The sequence below is a fragment of the Camelus dromedarius genome, chromosome 19 (assembly GCF_036321535.1).
Source record: "Camelus dromedarius isolate mCamDro1 chromosome 19, mCamDro1.pat, whole genome shotgun sequence".
In the NCBI taxonomy this organism is placed as follows: Eukaryota; Metazoa; Chordata; class Mammalia; order Artiodactyla; family Camelidae; genus Camelus; species Camelus dromedarius.
This window is the reverse complement of record NC_087454.1, coordinates 298,669-324,087: the sequence shown is the minus strand read 5'-3', so window position 1 is coordinate 324,087 and position 25,419 is coordinate 298,669. Positions and strand designations below refer to the sequence as shown.

Here is a 25,419-nt window from a genome sequence, read left to right as displayed (position 1 = left end):
CTGTTAATCTCTGCTGAATCCGCGGAGCAGCTCTGTGCTGTCAACCTGTGCAGGAGGAGGCCCGCGCTGCCCAGCAGAACGTCCGCAGTGGCAGAAGTGGAGCTGCTGAGCACACAGCATGGGGCCGGTCACTGAGGAACTTCATGTTTAGTTTTTACTTAATTTTAATAACTCGGGGTTGGGCTGCAGCGCCCCGTGGGGCCGTGCTGCCCGGCTGGGCGGTGCGGGTGCAGACAGTGCGGCACAGGCGCTTATATTGCAGCCGTAATGGCGGAAGCATCTGCGTTGCTGGGGGGTCAGGTGCTGCTCTGCACCGTGCGCAGGTGTTTAGCCCCACAGAACCCTGCAAGGTCTGCACTGTTGTCTCCATCTTACTGATGAAAAACTCTGAAGTCCAGAAAGATTAAACGCATTCCCTAACGTAATGTTAAGTGTTAAGCGACAGGGCTGGGGTTTGTGTCCAGAAATCTGGCTCTGGCCTCATGTCTAATCTGGAGATAGACTTTGCTGGTGTGGTTTGGAGCGTGTGGCTTTCAGTGACCAGGGCTCCTGCCACAGCTGCGTGAAGCACACACGGGGTTGCCAGCCGTGCAGACCCCTGAGTGCCCGTCAGCGACAGACACCCGGCTGCTCTTCCAGTGGAGTCTGGGGGACTCCTGCACACGTCTTCCCAGGTCCCGCTCAGACTGCAGCACGTGTCTGTGTGTGGCCTCCTCGTCTCCCAGAGAGCAGCTCATGGACGTTTTACAGAAATGGAGACTCGGAAGAGGGGCCCGGCCCACAGGGCTGAAGGTGCATCAGCAGATGGAAGTGGTGGCGGTGTAAGTGGGTTCACGTCTAGAGGACTGGAGTCGTAGACGTAGTGGCTGCTGGGATGTGAGACTCGAGGGACAGGCTGAGGGGGAACCAGGACAGTGGTGGGGGGCAGGCTGTCCCCGAGGGGCGACGCTGGCCGGAGCACTGAGAGGGGCCTGTGACGTTTTACAGCAAACTCAGGAAGCGGCGTGATCGGTCGTTAGACGGAGCATAGAGAAGACTCTCAGTGTAGGTTTTGTGATGAGAAAAGAAGGCAGGCATCTTGATAATTTTTTTACAAAGAAATTGGACCCTTGAATTTTCAGTGTTTCTGATGTTTTAAATTATTGTATACTATATAAAAACTAGTTTTACTGATTTTCACTTTACCTACTCAGAACCAGCAGTGAGTTTTTCATGTTTCAAAAAAAGTTTGCAGAATTTGCAGAACAACTGTGACTTTCCCTCCAGTGGTTAGTCTGGCTTGCTCGGTTTAGCTGCCCAGCCACTGATGCGGTCCGGGACGCAGGCCCACACCGTCCCACCTCCCTCGGAACAGAGTCTGGGGCCCTGACTCCGAGGCTGGTTTCTGGTCCTTGCTCTGTGAGCTCCTGTCCTTTCTGTCCCGGAAGCAGGAGGGAGAAGCTTGTGCTTTACTCTGAGAGTGTATGATCCAGTGAGGAGTCGGGACAGAGAGGCAGGTGGTTAAGTTGTGTGTGGTGATGCTCTACTGGCGCGAATCCCGGAGCCAGGGCCCCCGATGGAAAAGCGCAGTGGACACCAGGCGAGGGCCGTGAGCCTTCAGGGAGGAGGAGGCAGCGGCCGGGCAGACCGACGCTGGCTGGAGGGTGGGACTGGGTGGACACAGGTGGGTCCCAGGCAGGGCGAGGCTCAGAGGGGCGGGTGTGCGGAAGCCAGAGGGAGGCTGCGGTGGGCAGGGTCCGCTGGTGACCGGCCTTCTGGAGTCTGTCTTCGTCCTGAGACGGTGGGGAGCTGTGGGCGGCTTTTAAATAGGGGTCACATTCTGTCTAGAGTATGGGTGAGAAGGGGGCTCTACAGAGACCGGAGAATTGTGGGGGACCTTCCCCGGGTGCAGGCAGTGGGGGAGGGTGGGCGTCGAGGAGTGAGGGTGCAGTGTCACTGGACAGATGTGGGATAAAGGAGAAGGAGGTGGTCGTGACGAACTCCTGACTGGCATCCCCCAGAGGAAGAGGGGCCGGTCTGGGGCCGAGGAGCTGAGAGGACAGAAGTAAGCTGGTTTGGGCCCGCTGAGTGTGAGATTCCCAAGGCTCGGACCATGGCCGTCCCCTGCCTCCTGCTGGGCTGCGGGGAGCAAGTTGAGGGACCTCCGTGCTTCAGTGGCCTGCACTGTAAGCGGGGGCTAACGTGGTGCCTGTCTCATGGGGACAAGAGCAAGTTTAAACGCCTGAAGAAGTGGTATGTGCTTTTGAACCTTGAGGATTTTAGAGGACTTGATACCAATTCTTGGAGCAGACCCAGCGTGGAGCAAGGGCCAGGGTGGGCGTGTGGGGCGCCCCCGCTCCGTGGGGCTGGGAGGGCCCTGGATGCTGAGACGTCTTTCTCCCCCACGGCGTCTTCTTCCCGTTTGCCTCCTCAGCTCTTGGCAGGGGCAGGTGGGCCCAGGGTCTGAGGGTCGATTTCTCCGCTGTCCTTGGCTAAAGCCAGCCCCGCCGCCTGCCTGGACTCAGGGTTCCTTTCCTGTGCACACCCCCCCCCATGTGCCCCCGCTCTGCCCTCGGGGCCCCTTCAGAGGGACTCAGTCGGTCCCCTGGGGTGATGCTGGGGTGTCACAGGCATGCTCTCGCGGGATTGAGTCCTCCCCCCCAGGAAGACCGGACTCCGTCTGTGGCCTGGCTCAGAACGAGCACCTCCTCTGTGATGGGCGAAGTCATTCAAGAGTATTGCCTACGTATGTGTATGTGAAGGTACATGCAAGGACGAGTCTGAAGCTGACGGGCACATCTGAGATGGAGCCTTGGGAGTCACCAGGACTGAATGATTTCCTGAGTGCTGTATGTAAAGTAAGAAGAAGAAAGCCAAGGACCTAGAACACTAAGGAGTGTCAGTAAGAGTCCTGTTTGTAAAAAGGGAACTGACCCCTGCTCAGGGCTATGCTGGTAAATGTTTAATGACTGGCATTCCAAAAGAGAAAGAAAGAGAAAGCTACCTGTAATGTTAGCGTCCCCGTGTGTAAAACTCCCACTGTGGTTGGTTTCAGGCCACAGAGCTGGGGGTCCTGAACACAAGCTGGAAGGAGTTGGGAGTGATGCTCCTGGGAGCCGGATGGGCGGCTTGTCCCCCGCCCTCAGCCGAGATTGCAGCCGTGTCCACGCAGTGTGGGGCGTGGAGCCCCAGCGCCAGGCCTGGCTCTGCGGCGGGCGCTTGGTGACTGGTGATGACGACCTGCCCTCCCGGCCACTTTCTGGAATCTGTTGAGAGAAGTGAGACGCACACTAGGTTGTTCAGGACCTTGGTACCCTGGTTTTGCTGTGAGTTTAAGCGTACATGCTACAGTCACCTTAAATCTTATTCGGCTTGTGTATTCCTGGGGTGAGTTGTGTCGGGGTCTGTGGGGGAGCGCCCTGCCGCAGCCCTCCCGGCTCATATTGAGCGGACTCCACCCTGCGGTCCTGCCTCAGGTGCAGCGCAGGAAACAGACAGGAGAGAGCGTAGCGTTTACTGCGGTGGACGTGCTTGAAGCCACACAACGCCGTCAGAACCACAGGCTAGTCCTTCTAGACGCTGGCTTCCGGGCAGTCGTGGTTTTTCCCATCGTGAGGGCGTGAGGTCAGGTGGCAGGTGTGAGTCTGGTGAATATGCGGTGCTGGCCTGGCTCAGCTCTGTTGAGATGTGGTCGACATGCGGCCCCGCTTCTCTGTGGTGAGGCGTCTGAGCGTCACGGCGTCAGCAGCTTTGCACCCCAGCACTGGAGGTCGGACCCCTGGCCCCACCTGCTGCCAAGAGGCGCTTCCAGGCCTGGCGTCTGGGTGATGAGCACCGTCTGTCTGTTTCTGCTTGCACGTGGCCCGGAGCCCGCAGGACCCTCCATGTTGTCCCGGCTGACACGGCGGGGAAGGCCACTGCCCTGTCGGCCCAGCCCCGGGGCCGCTGTCACTGCTGTCGTGCTGAGTGTGCCGTCACCGAGGCCATACCGTCACGGTCCCTGTGAGGGGGGGGACAGCCTTCAGGTGTGGACGTGCCCAGGGCTGCTCGGCATCGCACTGGGCGGGCATCCTGGAGGGGCGGGCGGAGGCTCTTCGGCTCCCGAGGGCCCTGGCCCTCTGTACTCAGGCTCCCGCAGCGAATGCTGGCTCTTACCTGCTGCCACCAAGCTTGATGCGTTGCTCTCCCTTACTCCACTAACGGGCGTAATCACATAGTTACTGGAGTTGCGAACTCCCCAGATCTTGTGATGCAGTGAAGTTCACAGCAGAACAATTTCTGGACAGAAGTTACAATTTCATAACGTAGAGTTTTCCTGTGCATAAATTAAAATCCTCTGTGTATCCATTTCTGTATAATAAATTATAGTTTTATAGTCCGTAATTTCATAGTTCATAGTAAATGTTTGGCATTAAATAATGTCTATATTTGATTTAATTTTAAGTGGATTTTCTACCTGAACTTATTTTCACACTTTTTAGAGGCATTAAAATTATTAGTTGGTGTTCTTTTATTACCTTTAAAATAAGATGAGAAAAGTCTAATTTTGAGCTCACACTTTTGCACCAGATTCCTTCACTGTTCAAAAAAAGGGGCTTGGGGATTTAACATCCACAGCGCACACGTAGGTAATCAAACTTTTAAGAATATTCACGTGTCTATTCATTTATGAAGCCTCAATTCATGAAGTTTATATTTTTAAATGATAAAAACAATGCTTAATAATAATTTTCTTCCAAGAAAAATACCTTTAAGCCCTAATCAGATTTCTAGTGTTCGTTATTCACCACGATGTGGTTTGGTGCCAAGAAGGGAATTTTTGTTTCTCCTAGTAGAAACTTCGTTTTCTACATTAAATAGCACGTGGTGAAAACAGCTATCTTGACAAAACAAAGGTTTTATATCAGGCTTTTAAAATTTCAACAGAATTTAACCAGCAGTTAGATAAAAGTTACGTTCCAAAGACGACCACCCACGGTGTGGACCTGGGAGTGCAGCCTGCCCCCGCCCAGCGAGACTGAAGGCGTTTCTTCATCTTTGCTTTAAGTACAGTCGCTGGACCAGAAAAATGTAGAAACTTTCATGAGCAGTGGTCAGACGGCCAAAGAAGTTTATCTTTTTTCTCCCCTTTCCTTGCAGCTAATTAAAAATCATTCATAAGTTGAGAAAGCTTAACTGTTTTTGTACACAGGAAACTTTGCTTTAAATGAACTTTCATTACAGTGATTCATATAGTTTGAGGTCTGTTAGGTAAATGTATATGTGTTTATATATGTGTGTATATAATGCACAGTTTGCGTATCACGTTATAAGAATCAGTTGATTTAAGAAATGCTTATGATGGTGTGTTAAAGTTTATTTTAAATTGCTTGTATAATTTTGAGCCTGCTACACAGAGAATTTTACCGAGAAATAGGATTAGGTCTACGTGTTTCTCTTGAACAACTTTTCTGAAAAACTTCTCCCTGTTAATTTTTATTGCCATGGATGTGTAGATACCGAATCAAGAGAGTTAACTAGTTGCTTGTGTGTGCACATATGTGAATGTGCGTTTTAAGCTATTGTCTGAATTAGTGAAATAAGGGGCCATGATTACTGTAAAATTTACGAGAGCGGCTAAAATAAACGTAGGCTCACATTGGAGAGTTTATTTGGGCCTGGTGAGCATGGTTATTCTTAATTGGATGCCATTCTTAACATTGAAGAGACTTACCAGGCAAAATGGAAGTTGCATTTTTAGCAGACCATAGAAGACCTGCGATAATGCTGACTTTCGGAAAAGTCTGTTGAGTTTTAACGTCAAGTACAGTAGCAGTCTGACGTTTTGTTTCTTTCGCCCAGTTACACATTTTCAGATTAAAATAACTTTTTATCTAAGTTTCTTTTTGTCCTTTTAAAATAGGAGCAAGTAACACGGCGGACACGTTGTTTCAAGAAGTCCTAGGGCGGAAGGACAAGGCCGACTCCACCAGGAACGCCCTCAACGTGCTGCAGCGGTTCAAGTTCCTCTTCAACCTCCCTCTGAACATTGAGAGGAACATTCAGAAGGTGGGCGCGGGTCCACATGCCCGTGGTCGTAGGTGCCAGCGGTTTTAAAGAGTTGTTAAGATGTTTTTATCTCAGCCAGATTTCTTCGTTAACTTTACTGACAGTCTCCAAAATGTTTCTTTATTTTACAGGGTGATTATGATGTGGTTATTAACGATTATGAAAAGGCCAAGTCTCTTTTTGGGAAAACAGAGGTGCAAGTTTTCAAGAAATGTAAGATTTGTTTATTACTGTTAGATTTTTCTGCTTCATTGTAATAGGAAGAATGTGGAATGTATTCTGTGAAGAATGTGCTATGCATTTTAGTTTTTGTTTACATGGTGCTCTTTCAAAAGTGGGAAGCGGTCACTTCAGAAGTAACACGATGGCTTTTCTCACTGAGACGGAGTGAAAGCCGTGGGGTAGCTTAGTCTTGGGCGTTCTTTGCCGCTTGTTAATCACGATGCAATTAAGAGGTCTTTTTTGCTGGAAAGAATTAATTACAGATATTTTGTAGAGACAGAAACTACATTTTAATCTTCCCTCTTCAGAAAGGCCAACATGTTTATGAACCCTAGCTCTACGTTAAAGTAAACTAAACAACTTTTCACATCATCTCTGAGGCCAGAGTCACAGGAGAGAGAAAAGCCTAAAATGCCCTGTAGGAGTGCCTTCTGGGCCGAGAGAAAGGGCACAGGGCGTGATTATGTTTGTAAGTGAGGTCTGCGAGGGCTCGGAGAGCTTAATTTTTCTTTTATTGCGGTAGATTTATGGGCAGTGAAGTGCACAGACTTCACGTCACAGGTCAGCGAGCCTGCCAGGTGCTCACGCCCTTGGGCCCACACCCAGGACAGGGTGTTCTCACCACCCCAGAAGGTCCCCTGGGCCCCTTCTCAGCCAGCCAGACTACACGGAGGCAACCACAGTTCTGCTTTCTGTAATTTGACTTTAAAGTTGTCATTCTTTCCTTCTTGAATAGACTATGCTGAAGTAGAAATGCGGATTGAAGCTTTGAGAGAATTACTTCTGGATAAGTTGCTTGAGACGCCGTCGACCTTACATGACCAGAAACGTTACATAAGGTAACCCTTCTGCAAGGATGTTGATGTGTGACACGCATCCAGGCGGTACTGGATACGGCGTGTACTCCTAAAGCTCATTCTGGGGGAAGTTGGGAGGCGGATGGAATGGTAAAAGGGCGGAAACTCAGGGATACCCAGTGAGGACACCAGAATCCTGTGTGTGCTGATACATCCGGGAGCGCTCACACTGGAGGGGCCAGAAAAGCCTGCCCGTTGGAGGAGGAAAAGCAGCCTCACGCCTTCCCCGCCCCGCAGGGCAGGCAGGGCTCCCAGACTGGTGTCCACAGAGGGCACACGGGCGGGAGGGTCGCCAGGCCCCTGGTGCAGCCGTGGCTCGACAGCGGAGAACATTCTGAAAGCTTCTGGTCTTGAGAGGGAGTGGGGATGCTTGAGGAAAGTAACAGTCAGAGTCAACGTAGTGGACTCCACGGAAGGGAGCAGGTCAGGTCCCTGCACCAAGGCAGGACGGGCACCACTGGGACAACCTGAGACCGTAGGACTTCCGAGACAACAGGCATACCCTTCTTCATAAAGCTCTTCTGACGTAATGCCCATTAATGAGACGATGGAAAGACGGCTGTGACTAAATTCTGCGGGGACCTAGTCAACATGCTGAGGAGACTCGGGATGTTAGAAAGCCCTCTTGCTGTCGTGTGGGAGAAGGGGCCCGTGCGACAGGCCCTCTGGGCCCGCTTGGCAGCGCAGAGACCGAGAGGAGGCAGCCTCCCTGGAAGGACGCTCCGCGCGGCGCCACAGCTGCAGGTCTGAGGCCACCGTGCGCGTGGCAGCGTCCGGGGGTGCTGCTTCAGGGGTCTTTGTGGGCAGAGCGGGTCCGCCTGAGCAGAAGGCCCTGGCAGATGCCCCAGCAGGGGGATAAACCTAGGCACTGCGTGCTGTTTGCCTTACTTATGTTCCAGAGGAGGCCTGCGTGCGAGGCAGAGTCAGGCTGGGTTTCGTGCCAGCAGCACGGCACCTGTCCACCTGTGGCCTCCTGCTGGGGCCACAGTGGTTGACTTGACTCCCCCGGCGGCGGCGGAGGGAGGCCCCACGGGCGCCAGCTCCCTGTCGGCCTGCGGAGGGAGGCGGGGCAGGTGGACGGTTCCGAGTGGGTGCCAGCTCTCTGCTCGGTGCTTTGTTTATTGCTGGCTTGTCACCCAGTGCTCCTCCTGCAAGTAGCTGCTGACTGAGAAGTCGAGTGAGGAGGTGCCGGGTCCTGGAGAAGCTGGGTGATGAGCCGTCACAGCGTGTGGCCGCTAATTAGCACGTGTCCTTGAGCAAGACTTTGACCGCTAGACAACAGACCGCTGTGGTTTAAGAGTAATATTCAGACAATAAATCCAGCTTTTGAAGTTTATTTAATTGTGTTTAGCCTTGTCATATTTATGTGTTTCATGAGGGCTGAGTTTTGAGTAATATTTAGCAGAAAATTTTCAGCTGAAATCCGTGAAACTGAAATTGTCTGTCCGGGTTTGGATATTATACAGAGACTTTAAATATTTTAAGAACTATTTTAAAGTAAGAAAAATGCCCTTCTATACTGCATCTTCTAGAGGAATGTTTTCTTCTGAACTGGAGTCTGGACCTCAGGTCCGTGTTTGCTGCCACCAGACCCCCTCGCAGCACGGAGGCCTGGGCTGTGTGGGATGCAGGGGCACACTGCCACCTGGTGGCCGATCTCACACCAGAGAGGAACGGAAATGCCGCCGAGTCGCCTGCGGCTCCCGCCTGTTCTTTCTGTGTGACAAGGGGGAGCTCTTGCCGAGGACCTGGGACCCTGGCAGGTGTCTTGTCCTCTTGGTTGTCTGTTTATAAAGTTCTGGTTTTTTAATGCAGTTTTGTTGTTTGTTAATTGCACGAGAGAACCTGAAGCGTGTTCCGTGCAGGGTGAGCACTGAAGACGGGCGCTGGCAGGGCCTCCTAGTTGACGGAGTTCAGGTTCCTTAAAAAGGAATGACTGTCACTCATGCTGGCTTTCCTTTGGCCTCGTCCTGGCTGAGTGGCAGGAGCCACGCGCTCAGCCTGTCCTTGCTGTTCCAGGTACCTGAGCGACCTCCACGCCCCGGGCGACCCTGCGTGGCAGTGCATCGGAGCCCAGCACCGGTGGATCCTCCAGCTCATGGCCCACTGTAGAGAGGGCTGCCTGCCGGACCTCAGAGGCAAGCCCCCCTCGCCGGGTAGCCGCACACCTGAGTGGGTCCCCGAACAGGGAGGGAGAGCCCTTCCGTGTGCCTGGCCTAGGGCCACCTGGCAGTGTGGATGAAGGTTTGACTTGGGGAGCCGTTAAACTCTTGTGGGAAGCGACTGGATGTTGAGAAACGGCCACAGTCGTCTCAGCAAAGACAAATACGCCATGATCCCGCTGGGCCCCCGGCACCGGGCTGTCCAGGGGGACACAGTCCCGCTCTCGCCCCAGGCTGTGGCCGCACCCAGGGAGGAGTCAGGTTCTGAGGGAGGAGGGCGCAGTGGGGCTGGTTTGGGGCGCTTCTCATGGGGGCTGCGCACAAGCTGAGACCCCGACGGGGGACGCATCCCCGGGCCGACTGCAGAGAGGCCCCGAGGTGGGTGTGGGGGGAGAGGCGGCCAGGCCTGGACGGGCTCGGTGCAGGGTCCGAACTTACCCAGAAGGGAAGGACGACTCTACTTCTCCAGTGAGCGGACAGGAGGAGGCCAGGCCGGGACACAGGACGGCACGGGGCCGCGGCAGGGGAGCAGGAGCTGCTTCCAGAGCTCCTCAGGGCCTGCGCTCTCAGAACATGGTGGTACTGGGTTGGTGGTTCCTGGTGAGGGAGCGTCGAGGGGCAGATGGTGTTCCCTTTTCCCCAGACGGTTGGTTTGCAGTTGGCTGCCATGCAGGTGGTTGAATTTAGAGAGCGCGTGGTCACCCAGGAAGAACAGGGGAGAAGATGTAGGCCAGAACCCCAGGGGTATTTATAGGGCTGGTGGAGGGGAAGGCTGCAGAGGAGGAGGGGAAGGCGGGCCGGGGCCAGGAGGGGAAGCAGAGCCGGCAAGGGTTTTGAGGTGGAGAGCCAGACAGAGAGTGGTCCTTTAGACCTGCACCGCGGCTGTAAGTGAGCTTGGCAAGTGCGGTGTCGGTGGCCGGAGAGCACAGGTGGATTGCTCAGTAAGGCCTGGGACGCTTCCGGGGCCCCAGGAGGAGAAAGCCCAGCAGTGCGAGCGCGGCCCCGGCCCAGGGTACGGCGGGGGCCCGGCCTCACCTGCAAAGCCCAGCAGTGCGAGCGCGGCCCCGGCCCAGGGTGCGGCGGGGGCCCGGCCTCACCTGCAAAGCCCAGCAGTGCAAGCGCGGCCCCGGCCCAGGGTGCGGCGGGGGCCCGGCCTCACCTGCAAAGCCCAGCAGTGCGAGCGCGGCCCCGGCCCGGGGCGCAGCAGGGCGCGGCCTCACCTGCGGCTCAGCCTCGTCGTGAGTCCGCTGGCCTGGATCCAGGTGCATTCCAGCGTGAGCCTGTTCTCTTCTTGTTTCAATGTTCAGGAAAACCCAGATGCCCCTTTCTGATGCCGCATCCAGATTCTTGTTATCAATTGTTCTACAGTCTGAGGGAGTGAAGTGACATCGGGTGACGTACATGGACTGAGGTCTTGGGGACCTGCAGGGCCTCACGTCCTGTCTGCTGGACAGGACACTGCCTCACTGCCCGCCGCAGTCCCCTGAGTGCTCTTAAAGCTGTCAACCCCCAGCCTCCTCCCCATCCTTCGGATCATACTAGAATATCCAGTGGTGGAGTCCATGCATCAGTGCCTCTTAGATTTCCCAGGTGACTCAGGGACAGCCAGGACTGGTGGCCAGCGTGGTGGAGGTGTCCGAGGGACCGACATGCAGTGGTGAGCAAGGCCGCTGTGGTCTCCGACCTTCAGAGCCCGTGGTCTGGTGGGAGAGACATAGACTTAAGAACGGCATAGGTATCTTCTCGTCACGTGAGTGAACGTAACAAGCACTAGTCTGCGTGGAGTAGAGAGCCCTGCCCCCGTCTGCGTAGCCAGAGAGGCCTGGGGGGGTTCCTAGAGGAGGCGATGTTCCCGCTGAGTCTAGATGAGGAGTGTCAGATTTCCAGATGGAGAGTCAAGAGACATGGTCCAAACCCCACTGGGCGCTCAGTAAGTGCCTCCCACCCACACTGCTCCCCTGAAGGGGCTGGTGCTCATGGTGGCAGGATCCGAGGTCCATCAGGAGCCCCCTACGTAGGCTTACAGGAAACAGTTGACTGGGTAGTTTGGTTTTGAAAATATTTGAATTTCTGGAAAGTGTGTGTAATTTATGGAGACAACATATAGGCCATTTGAAACTGGAGAAGTTCCAGGAAATTTCACTTATCTTACTGTCACATCCACACCTGGAGGATCTGATAACCAGTATTCCGTTGTTAAAGGTCTGACTCTTTCTTGGAGGAAAGTGGAGGCACACTTTACCTGGTGGATTCCTCTGTCACCTTGATGTCGTGTGTGCATCCGGGGCTGCTGAGCACCCGTGTTTCTGGGGAAAAGACGCTTGCGGCTGTGTGGTCGGAGGCCTGCCTCTTCCCTCCCTCTGACCAAGCTTGCTGCCGAAGTTGCTCCAGCTGTGAAGTAACTGGAGGGATGTGCGTTAAATGGATCCTTTGCCTAAAGTTACTTTCAGAAGTGGTCTTTTTCATTAGGAACTGAAAATAGTTTCTCCCTCTTTGAACGTACTCTACGAGATTCCATGAGAATACAATGCGAGTCTCCTAAATCCACCAGCAGAGCTGCAGGTTACGGTCTGATCGTCCACTGACGTTCGGCTCCGCTGTTGCCGGCCGCCTCAGCCACTCAGACTGGCATACCCACCCAGTCCTGACGAGGAGGGGGCCTCTTGATTGGAAGTTTGGTGTGTTACTTTGAGCTCACATCGGAAGGAGTGTTTATTACTGCATTTTGGAGAATTCCAGACATACTTAAAAGCACCAAGGGTGGTACCACAGCCTCACGTGTACCCGCCAGTTTCAGCAGTCTTGTTCACCCATCCCCTCTCCTGTGTCCCACTGCCCTGAATTACTTGTGAAGCAGGTCACAGCATTTTATCCATAATCATCTCAGTATGTGATTTCCAAAGACAAACATGCTTTCTGAAAATGGTGACCAGATCCCATGGTCATCACCTAAAATGTTATCAGCACTTTCTTAGCAGTGGCAGGTGTTCACTGCTTGTCAGATTCAGGAGCAGTGTAGTGTCTCCAGTGTCCTGTCAAAGACACTGACACTCAGTGCACAGGAGACACAAGGCAGTGATGCTGGTGGAGGTGGCCCTTGTGTTTCCGGGAAGTCCTGCATAAAAAAGCCCCATTTTTCTGGGATCGGTTCCAGCACAGACGCAGGAAGCGTCTGTCCGCAGGGGCGGGGCAGACGGTCACGTCCTGGGAGCGCTGCGCTGGGTCTTCTCTGGTAGTGCCGCGGGGGCCGGGTGGCTGGTGCCTCCTGGGAGACACCAGGACATACAGCCCACCCTGCGCCCTCCACCGTGGAAGTTCTCTGCAGCCCAGAGGTGGTCTTTTGGTTTTTCTAAAGGGGGACAAAGATGGGGAAAAAACAATAAAGATGAACATTTTAAAAACTCATCTTGAAAGCACAAATGCTTTTGGAAGAGCCTGAGCTGATTCACCACGTGGCTTCTCTTCCCCGTGGGAAGCTACCACCTTAGAAGAGGTAGTTCTTAGAATTCATCTCTTAAAATTCCTGTGAAATGGGGCCAAAGTTAGACTAAGTCTTGAGGTTTCCTGCCAGGAGCGCCTGTGGCTTAACCCCCTGCCAACATTCTCAACAGGGGTCTTAAAGGTAGTCTTCAGAGGTGTTTTTTCCTTTGCTCTGAAAATGAGTTTAGCTCTTAAAACAGGTGCTGGCTGCGACTCTAGCCCCGGGAGGAGTCCGTCTGCTCTCAGCTGCACTTCACAAGGCCTTCCTTCCAAAGGACGCACGCAGCTGGAGGAGGTGCCTTTGCGTGTGGCTCGAGGTCCCTTGGAAAACTCAGAGGTGACGTGTGGCACCTGAAAAGCGCTCTGGACCTTCGCAGGGCGGCTCTTAGAGGGAGAATATTAGGAATAGACACTGAGCTGAGCACCTGCTTTCAGTTGCTTCAGACATTGAGCAGATTATGAGAGTAATTACTTGCTGAAAGAAAAATGTTTATCCAATGGCCTTACGATATAGAAAGGCTGTGTTTTCTACTCAAGCCTATAAACTGTGTTTTAAATTTATGTACAGTTTGGTGAATTTACACAGTATAGCCAAAGTATATTTTTTCTTGATATATGAACAAGGCAGCTGTGACCTTTTCTGTAGATAACAGTGGGGGTAACACATAACTAACTAGTGCTCCCACAGTGTGGGGTCAGCTGACGCCGGGGCCCAGAGTAGGTCCTGGCCTCCCTGAGGAAACCAGCAGCAGACTCGCTGAGTTTTCTGCAGAACTACACACATTTTCTGTGTTTAAAGGGCAGTGAATATGTTGTTATACGCGTATTTAATATTTTACTAAAATTTATAATGAGGTCATACACTCGGAATGTTCTTTTATCAAGTTTATTTTCTGGAGATTTTTAAACAGTTTTTCTCCTGAGTGTTTATCTGCCAGCATGAGCGCGTGACGATAGGAGCTGATCTAAACAGAAGAAAGGGCGTGGCTGGCACCGCAGGAGCAGGAGGGCGGTGGCCGGGTGTCCCCACCTCCCCTGTCCCTGCCGCCGGGTCCTCCATCCTCCGTCCTCCGCGCGGGGCACGCCTGGCTTCCCCGCACGCTGCTCCTCCAGTCAACGTCAGACAGGCAGCGCCTCCGAGTACTCGCGGTGCGCTGCTCACTTGCTTTGAGGTGTGTCGGCCAGCAGCTCTCACAGAAGACAGGAACAGTGCATGTTTAGAGAACTGGGAAGGGCCTCCTTCTTCATCAGAACCTTCGGAGGAACATTTTAAATTGAAGCGCTCTCTCCTGGCACCTTCTACGATAAGTGTTCACATAAATTGTAAGGTTTTATGTAAATGTTTAATGTGGCACGGAGTTGGACACCCTTGCGTGTCCTTTTAAAGCACGTCAGGTATCTGGGGCCTCCCTGTCTCCTGGTTCTACAGCTGACAGCAGTAGTGGCTGCAGACTTCAGCAGAGAGTGTCGTGAATCACTAAAGCTTTCACGTGCAAACTCCTCCTTGATGTAGGAAAAACCAGTTATAAAAACATCATTTCTTCACGTTTGCATTTTCTTACTTCTGTCATTTTTCTTCCTGTTTTAAAACACTGCATTGTGTAAGTCTTAGGTTTAGTGTTTCCCAGAGTAGAAGTGCGTGCAAATAAAGCATTCAGCCCCGCAGCCGGGACACAGCCGGCGTCTGGGATTCTGTTCCGCTGAGAGCTCTGTTCAGGCGGTCTAGTGTCTGTTTCTACGGCAGGACTCGTGCAGGTGCTGGGGAGAGCCCTCGAGAGCATCCCCTCCATGGCACTGCGCATTGTGTTTTGTTTGTGTCTTTATTTTCTGCCTCCACCACCAGGACGTAAGCACCCAAGAGCAGGCCCTTGCCCGTTACCCGTCACCTCATTCCTGGCGCGTGGAGGGGTTCGGGAAGACCTGTCTATGTTACTGAATAACTGACATTGTCAGTGGCATAAAATTATTATTTTTTAAATGGGTTTCACCTTTTGCACCTGGAGACGAATCTATAAGCTTCTAATGTGCTAACAAGTTGTAAAACAGGAATCGAGTTCTTATTGGACACTTTAGTGTCAGTCACTTGATCTATTTTGTGGGAGTTATTTGCAGAAGGTCCAATGGCTGTGGACAGAGATGTAATAGTTGGTCCTTTGCCCCAAGCAGGTCGAATTCTCATTGAAACCGCCAACGGGCAGCAGGCAGCAGGCCAGCTAAGCTGTGTTCTTTCTCCCTGAGGTCGGAGGGCAGAGGGGGCAGGTGGCCCTGGAGCAGCAGGGAGGGCCTCAGGGAAGCTGAGGTGCGAGTTTTAAGGCTGGTGTTCACAGGGGCGGGAGGGGGGATGCGGCGAGCAGGAAGTGGGGGGCAGGGGACGGGAGCCGTGGTTTCGCCGTGTCCTCTGTGCATGGCTGCTCTGCCGTCCGAGTGTACTGAGTGCAGGTGTGGCGATCTTGGGAGCTCTGCTGCAGAGCTCAGCGTGCTGGTCCTGGCGCCTCTGCCGCTGACAAGGCCAGTGCTGCCCGTAAGGCCAGCGTCTCACTAACTGGGTTAGCAGCGTGGGGTTCCAGTCCTGGTGGCTCTGCAGAACCCTTTTAGAAAAAGTGTCTCCTGTTCTTAGACAGTTTGGGCTGGAATTCTGAGGGTTTTCTGAAGCCTTCTGAGGCGAGAATCGAAAAAGCAGATTTCAGTGCTGTTAATCCTGAGCAGTGAAGAGCGTTTCTTGACAGTAGGGAAATGCTAGGCTTCTGGAATATTAACATTTTGGGGTGAAAAGGACCCAAACTAGGTGGCTGACATCAGGAGTAGAAATAGGGAATCAAACCCCACATCCCAGGGAAGGAAAGCACGGCACTTGGAGATTTAACTTTTAAGGGAGAAGTCAGGGATGTAAGTCTGCTAACCAGAGAGAGTCAGAGCTCCGTAACCTCCTTTCCAAGTGCCAAGCTGCTTTTCAGAAGATGATTTTTCATCCTGATTTTTACGTTTATAGAATCCCCTCCCCCAGTTTTGCTGAACATTCATTCTGAAGTGACTCGAAAGTTCCCTGCACGGTTTGTCTGTTTGTGAAGCCGGAGTGACCAGTTGAGCCCCCTAAGTCTGTCATGGTGGGGCTGACTTGCAAAAGCTAGTCAGAGAATATTCCTGATTTTACTTTGGTAAATGCCTGATTTAAAGGACTAGGACGGTTGAGCAAGAAACAACTCAGAGAAGCAGCTCAGTAAGTCACCGCGTGGGCTTCTGTGCAGAAGCTAGAAACGGCACCTGTCTCTTCCAGGGTCGCCAGGCCTGCACGGCGCTGCGCTGGAGCTGGACGGGGACTCGCGGCCCTCTGTGCTGGGTCACCTGGGCCAGACGGCGTCGCTGAAGCGGGGCAGCAGCTCTCAGCCGGGTCGCGATGACAGTAAGTGTCCCCCGCTCTTCTCTGAGGTCTGTCCTCCAGCAGGTGCTAGCGCTTCCTCTTGGAAAAGCCCGCCAGCAGCCTAGTTGCTGCTGCTGGGCATGACCCACCGCCACGTCTGCTGCTCACTCAGTAGCCACCTGGTAATGAAGTTTAAATGGTTAAGTGCATTTTACGTTGTACATTAAGGAAGTGCCATTAAAAAAAAATCACTGGGCACAGGTCAGTGTTTACTCAACATATTTGGTTAAAGTCTAGTCTTATTTTTTCTGCAGTTGAATTTTTTTTAACGTGCTACAGAAAAAGTTTCATGAGAACTACTTCAGGGTGAAAGTTGTAACAGAAGTTAATTTGTGTAGTCAGTACAGAAGACTAGTAGGCGCCTTTTTAGTGAATTTTAGAATTTGGTTTGGAAAGAAAGGTTGGTTGTTCATTAATCAGAAATTAATTGCTAGTCATTTTCCTGAGCTGGAGCAGCTCAGGTTGTAGTCGCCGCGCTTCTTAACCCTTCATCTGCCGTGTGCATCCTCCCTGCGCAAGACACAGGAGGCGTCGGCTGCGACGCGTCAGCGTTCCGGCTAGGCGCTGCAGGCCACTGGGCCCTGTGGCGTCAGTGACACACCTGAGGAGTGCAGACACGGTCAGAGAAATACTTCCCTTCATGTTCAGTTTCTTTCACCACGTTTCACGTTACTCTTTTTAAGTACTGGAGTAGCGATCTTCCCTAGGTTGCATGAATACATGTGAATAAATGTCCGTCGTAAGCACGGCTTAAAGTCAGATGCCTCATGTGTGCTCAGTGGGGGGCGTTCGTAGCTGTCAGTCTTCCTTCTTCTCGTCTGTCCCCTTCTCCACCCAGCCCCCAACGCCAGTCTCAGCACCAGAAAGAGCAGAGCTGCTTGCTCCTGTCCATCGGGGAACAGGGTCCAGACGCAGCCAGGGTCTGAGCCTGGAGTGCAGCCCATCTGAGGCCCAGAAAAAGGCTTCCTTCCTCTCACGAGTGGGGTAATACGGGAGGTGTGGAAACCCCCCGGCACCCCTCCCTGCCCGGTTCTGGAAGAAGTCATCAGATTCAGAAGATTTGGGGCTGTCATTGCATCAGCTATTTTTCTGCTCCACATCCTCTCCTGGAACCCCAGCTGCGTGTGTGTGAGACAGGAGACTGCCCCGCAGACGAGGACCTGTTACCCACCCGCATTTTTTCACTCCCTGATTCGCTGTGGAGTTAATTGCCAAGACTTCAGCTTCTCTGGTCTTCTGTCTGCAGTGTCTAAGCTAAAGGTTTCAGATACGTTATTTTTCATCTCGAAGTTCCATTTGGTTCTTTTACTTATCTTCACTTTCTCTCATTATTTTCATGTTTTCCTTTACTTGAACACTGTCCCTTTGGGTTGACGCTAACCTGTCACTGGTGGGTCTGTTACTCCTGACAGACTTCCTCCCTGATTTTGGATTACGGGTCTCCTTCCCCGCCCTTGGCTCAGCTGGTCGTGTTTTGTTCCGCAGACACTGTGTGGAGTGTCTGGGTTTGCTGCTTTCCTTCAAAGAGTGCAGGACTTGTTTTAAGAGTTACTTGCAGTGAGTTTGATCCGTTTGGGGCCTTGGTTAAGCAGCTGGAGCCGGGGAGTCTGGAGCCCTGCTCCTGAGTGTCCCGGGGGGTCGCTGAGGAGGACAGCACCCTCTGCTGCCCCGGCCGCCTCTGTGCCAGATCCTTGGGGCTTTTCCCCACACAGTTCCTCCGTCCTTTCCAGAACTCTCCCTGCAGCGTCTGCTCACCCACCTCCTTGAACTCCTTCTTCCAACTCAGAGAGCTTTGCGTGGGCCCCTCTCCGCAGGCAGAAACCCGGAGCGCGTTTCCCTCGCGGGGGACGCAGTCCTGTGCTGCCTCCTGTCCCGTGTCTGTGTATTTTCCCCCGTCTTCGGGCTGTTCGGGGCCGGAGGTTCAGGGAAGTAAGTCAGGTTCAGCTCCTCTGAGATGTTGGCTGGAGGCTGGAGCAGCATGAAGGGGCGCTTGCAGAGCAGTAGGGGTGAGTAACGCTGAGGGAGCTCAGTGACTTTGTGACCAAAGCAGAACTTTGTGATCCAGAGAAAGCCTGCGTCCTGATTGCTGCTGAGCTGTGTTGGATATCCCTGCCGGGTCCCCTGATTCTTCCGACTGGCCCTGGGAGGTGCCTCCCGGAGGCGCTCTGTCCGTGACGGAGCAGGTGGGAACTGACCAGGACACGCTGGAGTCAGAAGAGAAAGTGCAAAGTCATCTTGAGTTATGCTGATCAGAACTGGGTGTCGTAGGCTTAGAACGGGGAGGTTCAGAAGGGCTGGAGGAGAGGACTCGTTCCACGCGCACACACGTAGGTGTAAGGCATCTGCTAGTGACAGAAAGGTCAGACTGGAACCTGAAACTCAGAGGTGCTCTCCATCCCTGCGCAGGAGCTGCAGGCGCCGTGTTCTGGGGGCCGCGACGACTGAGTGCCGCAGCTCCACCTGGCCACCCTGCGAGGCGGGGGGGGGGATGCGGGCGGCGGGTGGGCCCCTCACTCACGTCCTGCACATTTTCTTCTGACCATATATTGTCTGCTGAGAAAACTATGAAACCTTTTGAAGTAAGTAAAATCCCCTCCCCCCACTAGAACATCAAGAAGAGCAACAGTAACAAAGCTTTGGCCTCGGCGTGTTCGAAGGGAAGCCGGTGCCGCCGGTGCTGACGCAGGGAGGTGGGTCCCGCCCTGACCTGGCCTGGGTGCCGGCAGGCCGTGGGGGCCAGGAAGCAGGCGCGGAGGGAGGAGCAGCCAGAGGACAGAGAGGCTGGGGGAGCTTAAGCCCCCGGCTTCACCGTGCACCCTCACTCCCGTGGATGGGACGTCTGCAGGCTTCGCTTCCCGCTTCCCGCGGGAGCTGCGTTTAACCACGTGTATCCCAGGAGGCGAAGTGTGTTATTTTTTCTTAGATCTCTTTGTCGTGGGAGGAGGTTTTCACGACACGACTGTGCTTGAGTATGCTTCTTTGTGATAACTCGATTCCTTACGGAATTCCCAGCATGTGGGGTGGGTGGTACGTTTCTGACGGGTTGCTCTCAGCCTCGAGGTTGGCTACTGGCCATGGGGCAGCCTGTAGCCTGGCTTCTTGAGGAGAAGAACAGCAGCGTGGGGACAGCGAGGTTGGGAAGCCCCCGCCCACAGGAGTGCAGCCCCTGCTTCCTGGGCACCCTCCAGGCCCTCAGCGCTGGCCGTGGGGGCGGACGGGGGCGAGCTCTAGGCGGGGAGCAGCAGGCTGCTGCGGCAGATCATGGTTCTCGACTTGGCGTTGCTAATAGTGCTTTACTCTTCCCCGCAGCGTGGAGGGACAGGACCCCGCACCGGGTGGCCTTTGTTGAAAAACTGACCAAGCTTGTCTTGAGTCAGCTGCCCAACTTCTGGAAGCTCTGGGTCTCCTACGTCACCGGAAGTCTCTTCAGCGAGGTGCGTGTGCAGACGCGACTGTCCGTGTGGCTGGGTCGGTGTCGATTTCTGGTCTCACAGGTTTTGATTTTGAAGTGACTTTTTTAAAACCTCAGAGGCCCAAAGCCCCTGAGTGTTATCAGATACTCTGAGTTGAGCTGGAAGCACTGTGGAGCCCCAGCACTTAGCAGCTGTGCGGCCTTGAACAAGTATTAGCTGTTCTGGGACTCGGTACCCTCGACGAAAAGAGGACGCTGAGGGTGTCTCTCAAAAGGCAGGCGTGAGGACTCGGCGAGAGAATAAAAGATCCTGAATCGGGGATAATGCCTGTCAGGCCAAAGTGCGGCTGACGCTGCTGTGCGCTGCCTGCGAGCAGGACAGACGTCGCGCCTGCTCGCGGGGCTGAGTGCTGTGGGGCCTCCCCCTTGGAGAGAAGCTGGAGGTCCTGCTCTCCTGCCCGCGTGGGGCAGCCTGGGCAGCTGTTAGACGCCTCTGCCTTTCCACAGCCTGCACGCTTCCTCGCTGCCCTAACCCTCCTTAGCTGGTGGCGGACAAACTGTGAACGTCAAGTGATGACTGGCTTCCGCGGTGGCACGTGGGGTGGTCTCTGGTGCCCCGACAGGCCCCCAGTCCTGGAACGCGGACTCTCGGGCCCTTCGCCTGGAGCTGCCGGGGGTCCCGCCGGATGTCACGGACGTGGAGATTCCCACGGACCAGGGCTGGGAGGTGGGGTCCTCCCGGGGCCACTGCGCCTGGCAGCTCAGAGCTGCGTTTGCCCTTTCACCAGTGACACCTCTGCCATTCAGGACCCCTCTTCCTTGACAGAAAGTGGTTGGTGCTGGCGCTCAGGCCCCGTCCGGTCTCCTCGGCCGTGGGCGTGTGTTCGTGCTGCTATGAGAGGAGTTTCCACCGTCTCTATTCCGTTATGCCTGGGAGACCCTAGATGTTTGTTTGAACACAAGGTTGGGTATCTGAACGACAAAATTTGCTTGGTCCATGAAGAACAGGACAACAACAGCGTGTGACAAACAAAGTCCTTCGTGCGAAAGAGCCTGCCTCTTCAGCCGGAGTTCACTGTATTTTTTCCTTCCCTTAAGTTCAGCCATGTCGATCACTGGTATGTTCAAGTATCGTAGCTGCAAACGGCGTGCATCACAGCTCTTCTCTGTCCACTGCGCATCACCTGGTGATGAAGGGCGCTGTCGGAAGAGAACTGTGCGGACACTCCGCCTTCCGCAAGACACGTGAGGGCTTGGCCAGCCCTGCGGGGCGTGCAGGGTGCTGGCCGAGGACAGGCGCTCTCTCGTCCGTTGTCGGGTGTCCTGCTCTCAGACGTGCCCAGCAGCCCCTGGCTTTGTTCATCTCAGTGGACGACAGGCAGCCCCTGGTGCGGAAGGGCTGGGTTTCTTGCCTCTGATCCTGTGGGGACAGCCCCCCCACGCGGCGCCATACCCATTCCGTCTGCTCCCTCCAACCCAGACCTCTGGAGGCGGGGGGGGTGATGCTTGGGACAGCTAGTGTCACAGCAGAAGCGTCCAGCGGGGCCTCCAGCAGAAGACCTGCCTGTCTGCCCACCCCCCGGCGGCTTGGGGGCAAATGGGCTGAAGTCACAGTGTCTGGCAGGCAGGTGGGAATTTGCTCTGATCGTTTGGCATGGTTACTTGTCCCAGTGTCTGAAAGGTCCTTGGCCTGGCACGTGGCAGGTGTTTTGTGAACAGTTTGGTAGCGTGGAGAGACCCAGGCCTGGCGCTAAGCCGCATCAGGGGTCACACGTCTAAGGAGGCTGGCCCTTGGGAAGCAGATTTTGAACCTAGTTTTGTTTCCAGCCAGTGTCTTTCCTTCCAGGCAGATCGGTTCCTGGAGGTGGCCACCACACGGGGACAGCAGCGGCCTCATCTTGAGTCTTTCCAGGGTTCATAAAATCCCTGAGGGTTACTGATCTGGGGTATGTTAGTGAAAAAAGAATGTTTTCCTTCGTTACAGTTCATACCTACTCGTGGTAGACAAGTAAGGGAAGCATTTGGCTGCAGATGAAACATAAGTGAGCTCCTTCAGGGCTCGGGGCCGCAGTGGCACCAGACGAGCTGGATATGCCTTTGGAATTCCCACCTGTTTGCGCCCATGAGCTTTTCCTGAAAGTTGAGAGTGACAGTTATTAAGTGTAACTCATCCCACAGATTCGGGCGTGTTTCTAAACTGGCTCCCTGCTCCTGAGAAGCTGGGAAGGGTGCGGTCCAGAGACTTGGTGAGGGCCACGCCCGGGCTGTTCCATGACTTGGGTGGCTGGTCCTTAACCTCAGACGAGAGAGCTCCGTAATGTGTAAACACAATATATGTGCAACTTTCCATTTTTCTTGTTACGAAGTACTTTTGTTTTATTTAGAGTTCATCCGTTGAAAGACTTGGATGGCTTTTTCAACAGTCTGAAAGTAGTCAGTTCTTCAGACCAGTCAGGGCCACATGTGTGAGTCCAGACAGTGAGGTCTGGCCACTGGTCCCACTCGGAGTAGCTTCCGTCTCTGTGTTCAGGACGGGGCTGAGGTTCGCAGCTAGGGGAATGGCCAGCAGGGGTTAAGACGACTCCTTTAGATGTATCTTAAATGTAGTGTATTTTGAGGTGAAAACTTTAAAATATCCAAATAATTTTTAAACATGAGGAATCTGCGGTTTAAGACGTATTATGTATAGTATGTAAGTTTAAATGTACTTTATGTTCCAAAACTGATTTTTCTTTTAAAAATAGGGCCAACCTTACATAGTCCAGCATGTTGGAGATGTTCGGCTCGTCACCGAATTAAAGCAATGAGTAGCCACTTTTTAACAGGGGCAGGGGGCACGCCTTGCCCCGGTTCCCCTGCCCCGCTCTTCCCCGGGCTGGGAGGCCGGTCCTGGGAGGGTGGAGACGGCTGTGTCCAGTAGGTGTCGCTGTGCCCTCAGCAGCATCTGTTTGGTGGGCAGAATTGTTCTGCCAAGTTTCACCTTAATTTTGGTATGAGGTTTTTGACAGTTGATTCTCACTGTTTTCTTTGATTCAGAAATGTTTCACGGAACAAGCCCACTGTGTAGAAAGTTCCACAGTGGCTCCCGTGGCAGATAGGGCCAGGAGAGACCCCTCTGGCCGTCAGGGCACTCACGGGTTGTGCTATCCTGACCCCAAGGGACAGAATGCGCCCGCAGTCAGGGTCAGCGATCAGTCGAGCCCGTGTGGGGAAGCCGCCGAAAACCCCAGCAGGACGCGTGGGGCCCGGGGTGAGAGTGTGGGTGCTCGCCCCTGTCCCCACACCTGCCCTGTGCCTCCCTCCATCTGGCTATTCCTCAGTCACATCCTTTTACGATAAACCAGTGATCTAGTGAGTAAAGTATCTTTCTGCGTTCTGGGAGCCACTCTAGCAAATTGACTGAACCCAAAGTGGGGGAGGGTCACAGGAGCCTCCAGTCTGTCGCCGGTCGGTCAGACGCACTGGTGACAACCGGGCTTGCGATTGGCATTGGGGTGGGGGCGCCCTGTGGGGCCAAGCCCAAACCTGTTGGGTCGGACACCGTCACTGGGGGGGCGGTGGGAAACCCCTGCCTCCCGCACCCCTATGTTGGACTTGGGTGCAGAACCCAAAACAGGAAGGCATTCGGAATGATACTTGAAGCCCTGAGATAGATTAGTGACAGAGTAAAGAGGAAAAGCGCTACGACCGAGACCCGACGGCTGTCCGCCTGCTCTCTAACTGGCCTGGTCCCCAGCGCGTGGTGTCGCGTCTGAGCCTCACAGTCACTCTCTCAGGGCCACGTGGACGGTGGTCCCGGCTCCGCCTCCCGCCCGCCCTGCACACCCGCTGGAATCACACTCTGGGGCTGTTTACCCCGGGAGCCCCCGGGAGCCCCTGTGGCTCTTCCGTCCACCGGCTTTGGGCCAGACCCCGTCAAGCTCCCCTAGGCTGGCGTGGCATCCTCCTCCCCGGCCAGACCCCGGCAAGCGCCTCTGGTCGCTTCTCACTGCAGCTCAGTTACTTCTCATCAGTTTCTGTAAATCCTGGTGTACGAGGAAGTTTCAGCGTTGTTGATCAGTGAAATTAGGAATTTGCTTATTGAATTATTATTGTGAGTTTTGGGTTAGTTTTTTCAAAAACTACAATTTTTTCAAAAGAGCATCTATACAAAGAAGCAAGTGATACAAGCTGCACCACTTAATATAAATCTTTGGAATAAATGCAGATTAGAGCCTCCAGGCCTCTGTGTGCCGACCGCCTGCCTGGGTGTCGGACACTCTGTTGGAAACGCTTCCTTTCCTCGCTCACGCTGGCTGTTTCTCTAGCTTTGTGGGAAGTGCAAAGAACATAACTTGAAGTATTTCAGAATTAGCTTGACGTCAGCATCATGCTCGTTTATAGTGCAGTTGTTCCTAACTTGAAGTTCTCCGTAAATGGCAGCTTGTATGTTGCATTGATGAAGCGTCAGAGTTTTCTTCTGCATTGTGGCTTTTTGTTGTGCTTCTTTGGAAGGTTTCCTAAGCTTGCACTTCTAGGACGTTGTATATAGTAATACTTAGTTGTAATAAACCTTAACTGACAGCCAGGTGAACGGATTTCTCTTGGTCAGTGTCGAGTGGGCTCGCACACACTGCTCCAAGGAGAAAGGCAAGCAGGTCTAGGGCTCTGGAAGACACCCCCTCCTGAGTGAGGCTCTAAGCCCCCTGGAGGAAGGGCAGCGATGGGCACTTTTTAAAAACAGAGTGCCGGCTCTGGGGCTTCCGTTTGTGACCCTTGTCGGGGGTGGGGTCCTAGGATGGCCAGACGCCCTCCAGGGGCTTCTCTTCCTGTAGCTCCTGCGGCAGCCCAGCGAGAAGGCATGCCCGCAGGCGTGACTGCAGGCAGTTGTGGGTGAGAGTGCTTGTGAAATTCACCTGCAAAAACGGGCAGCTCCAACTTCCAGCTGAGGTGTGTTTGGAAAGTACACTTGCCGGTGTGAGGGAGACGAGCTGCTTCTTGTTGGAGCAGGAACGGCTTTCTAGGCAGCCGTCCTTTGGTCGGAGACCAGGGTTCCTCTAGTCAGGTTGTAACCACTTCTCACGCTCTTTGCGTACAATGGCTAAAGCGTTTCTTATTTTCATGCATTATTTCTAAAGACAACTAACGTGTTTTACTTTGTTTTATTTTTTGTTTTTTTTTTTTTTAATTTTTAAGACTGCTGAGAAGTCAGGCCACATTGAGAGATCGAAGAACGTAAGGCAGAGACAGAACGATTTCAAGGTAAGTTGCGTGTCGACTTTCCTCGGGGTCGGCTTTCTCAGCCAGAGTCGCTGGGAGGCGGGATCTGCAGTCGGCTGACGGAGGTGGTGCCCTCACCGCGGCGCTGCCCGTCCGTTGTCTAGAAGATGACGCAGGAGGTGGTGCACTGCCTGGTGCGTCTGGCCCGTGGGGCCCTGCTCCCGCTCAGCACCGCGGGGGCCGGCGGCCGGCAGCTTGGGGGCGGGGAGACAAAGGCCGAGCTCTCGGGACAGTGGCTCACTCACGCCATCCAGACCCTGCGGTAAGTGCGGGCACCTTCTCCTGGGACGGGGTCAGTCCTGTGCTGTCTTGGGGGGGAGGAAAAAACATACTCAGGGTGGGATGTGGTTTTTAATACACTCGACGAAGAGTTTCCCCGTCCTGGCGCGTGCGCTGTTTCTCGCGTATCGTCTGACGACCAAGACGCAAGCCTTGCTGGCGCTGTCTCCTGACAGTGTCTCTGTGGTGCCATCGCCCTGCCGTGGTCTTCCATCCACGGGCGCTCAGCACGGTGCCGCCCCTCGTCAGCGCCGCCCTCCCTGAGTCGGGGGATCGCTGCCACGTCCTGCTCCGCCCCCGTTT

The 25,419-nt window shown here is 54.0% G+C and overlaps 1 protein-coding gene across 7 annotated transcripts in view; it reads left to right on the top strand.

The window, feature by feature from the left end:
* EXOC2 (exocyst complex component 2) overlaps positions 1-25,419 on the top strand; it is a 120,094-nt gene that overhangs the window by 47,368 nt on the left and 47,307 nt on the right. For 6 of the 7 annotated variants that reach the window (XR_004131364.2, XM_064476115.1, XM_031435300.2 and 3 more), the window contains 8 exons: positions 5,882-6,027; positions 6,159-6,240; positions 6,986-7,088; positions 9,126-9,244; positions 16,023-16,148; positions 19,476-19,600; positions 24,754-24,819; positions 24,942-25,099. Coding sequence is in view for 6 of the 7 variants with exons in the window: in XM_064476115.1 (XP_064332185.1) it covers positions 5,882-6,027; positions 6,159-6,240; positions 6,986-7,088; positions 9,126-9,244; positions 16,023-16,148; positions 19,476-19,600; positions 24,754-24,819; positions 24,942-25,099 (925 nt within the window). In the remaining variant the exon portion in view is untranslated. The remainder of the gene's footprint in view (positions 1-5,881; positions 6,028-6,158; positions 6,241-6,985; positions 7,089-9,125; positions 9,245-16,022; positions 16,149-19,475; positions 19,601-24,753; positions 24,820-24,941; positions 25,100-25,419) is intronic. The other variant, XM_064476116.1, reaches the window with a different exon arrangement.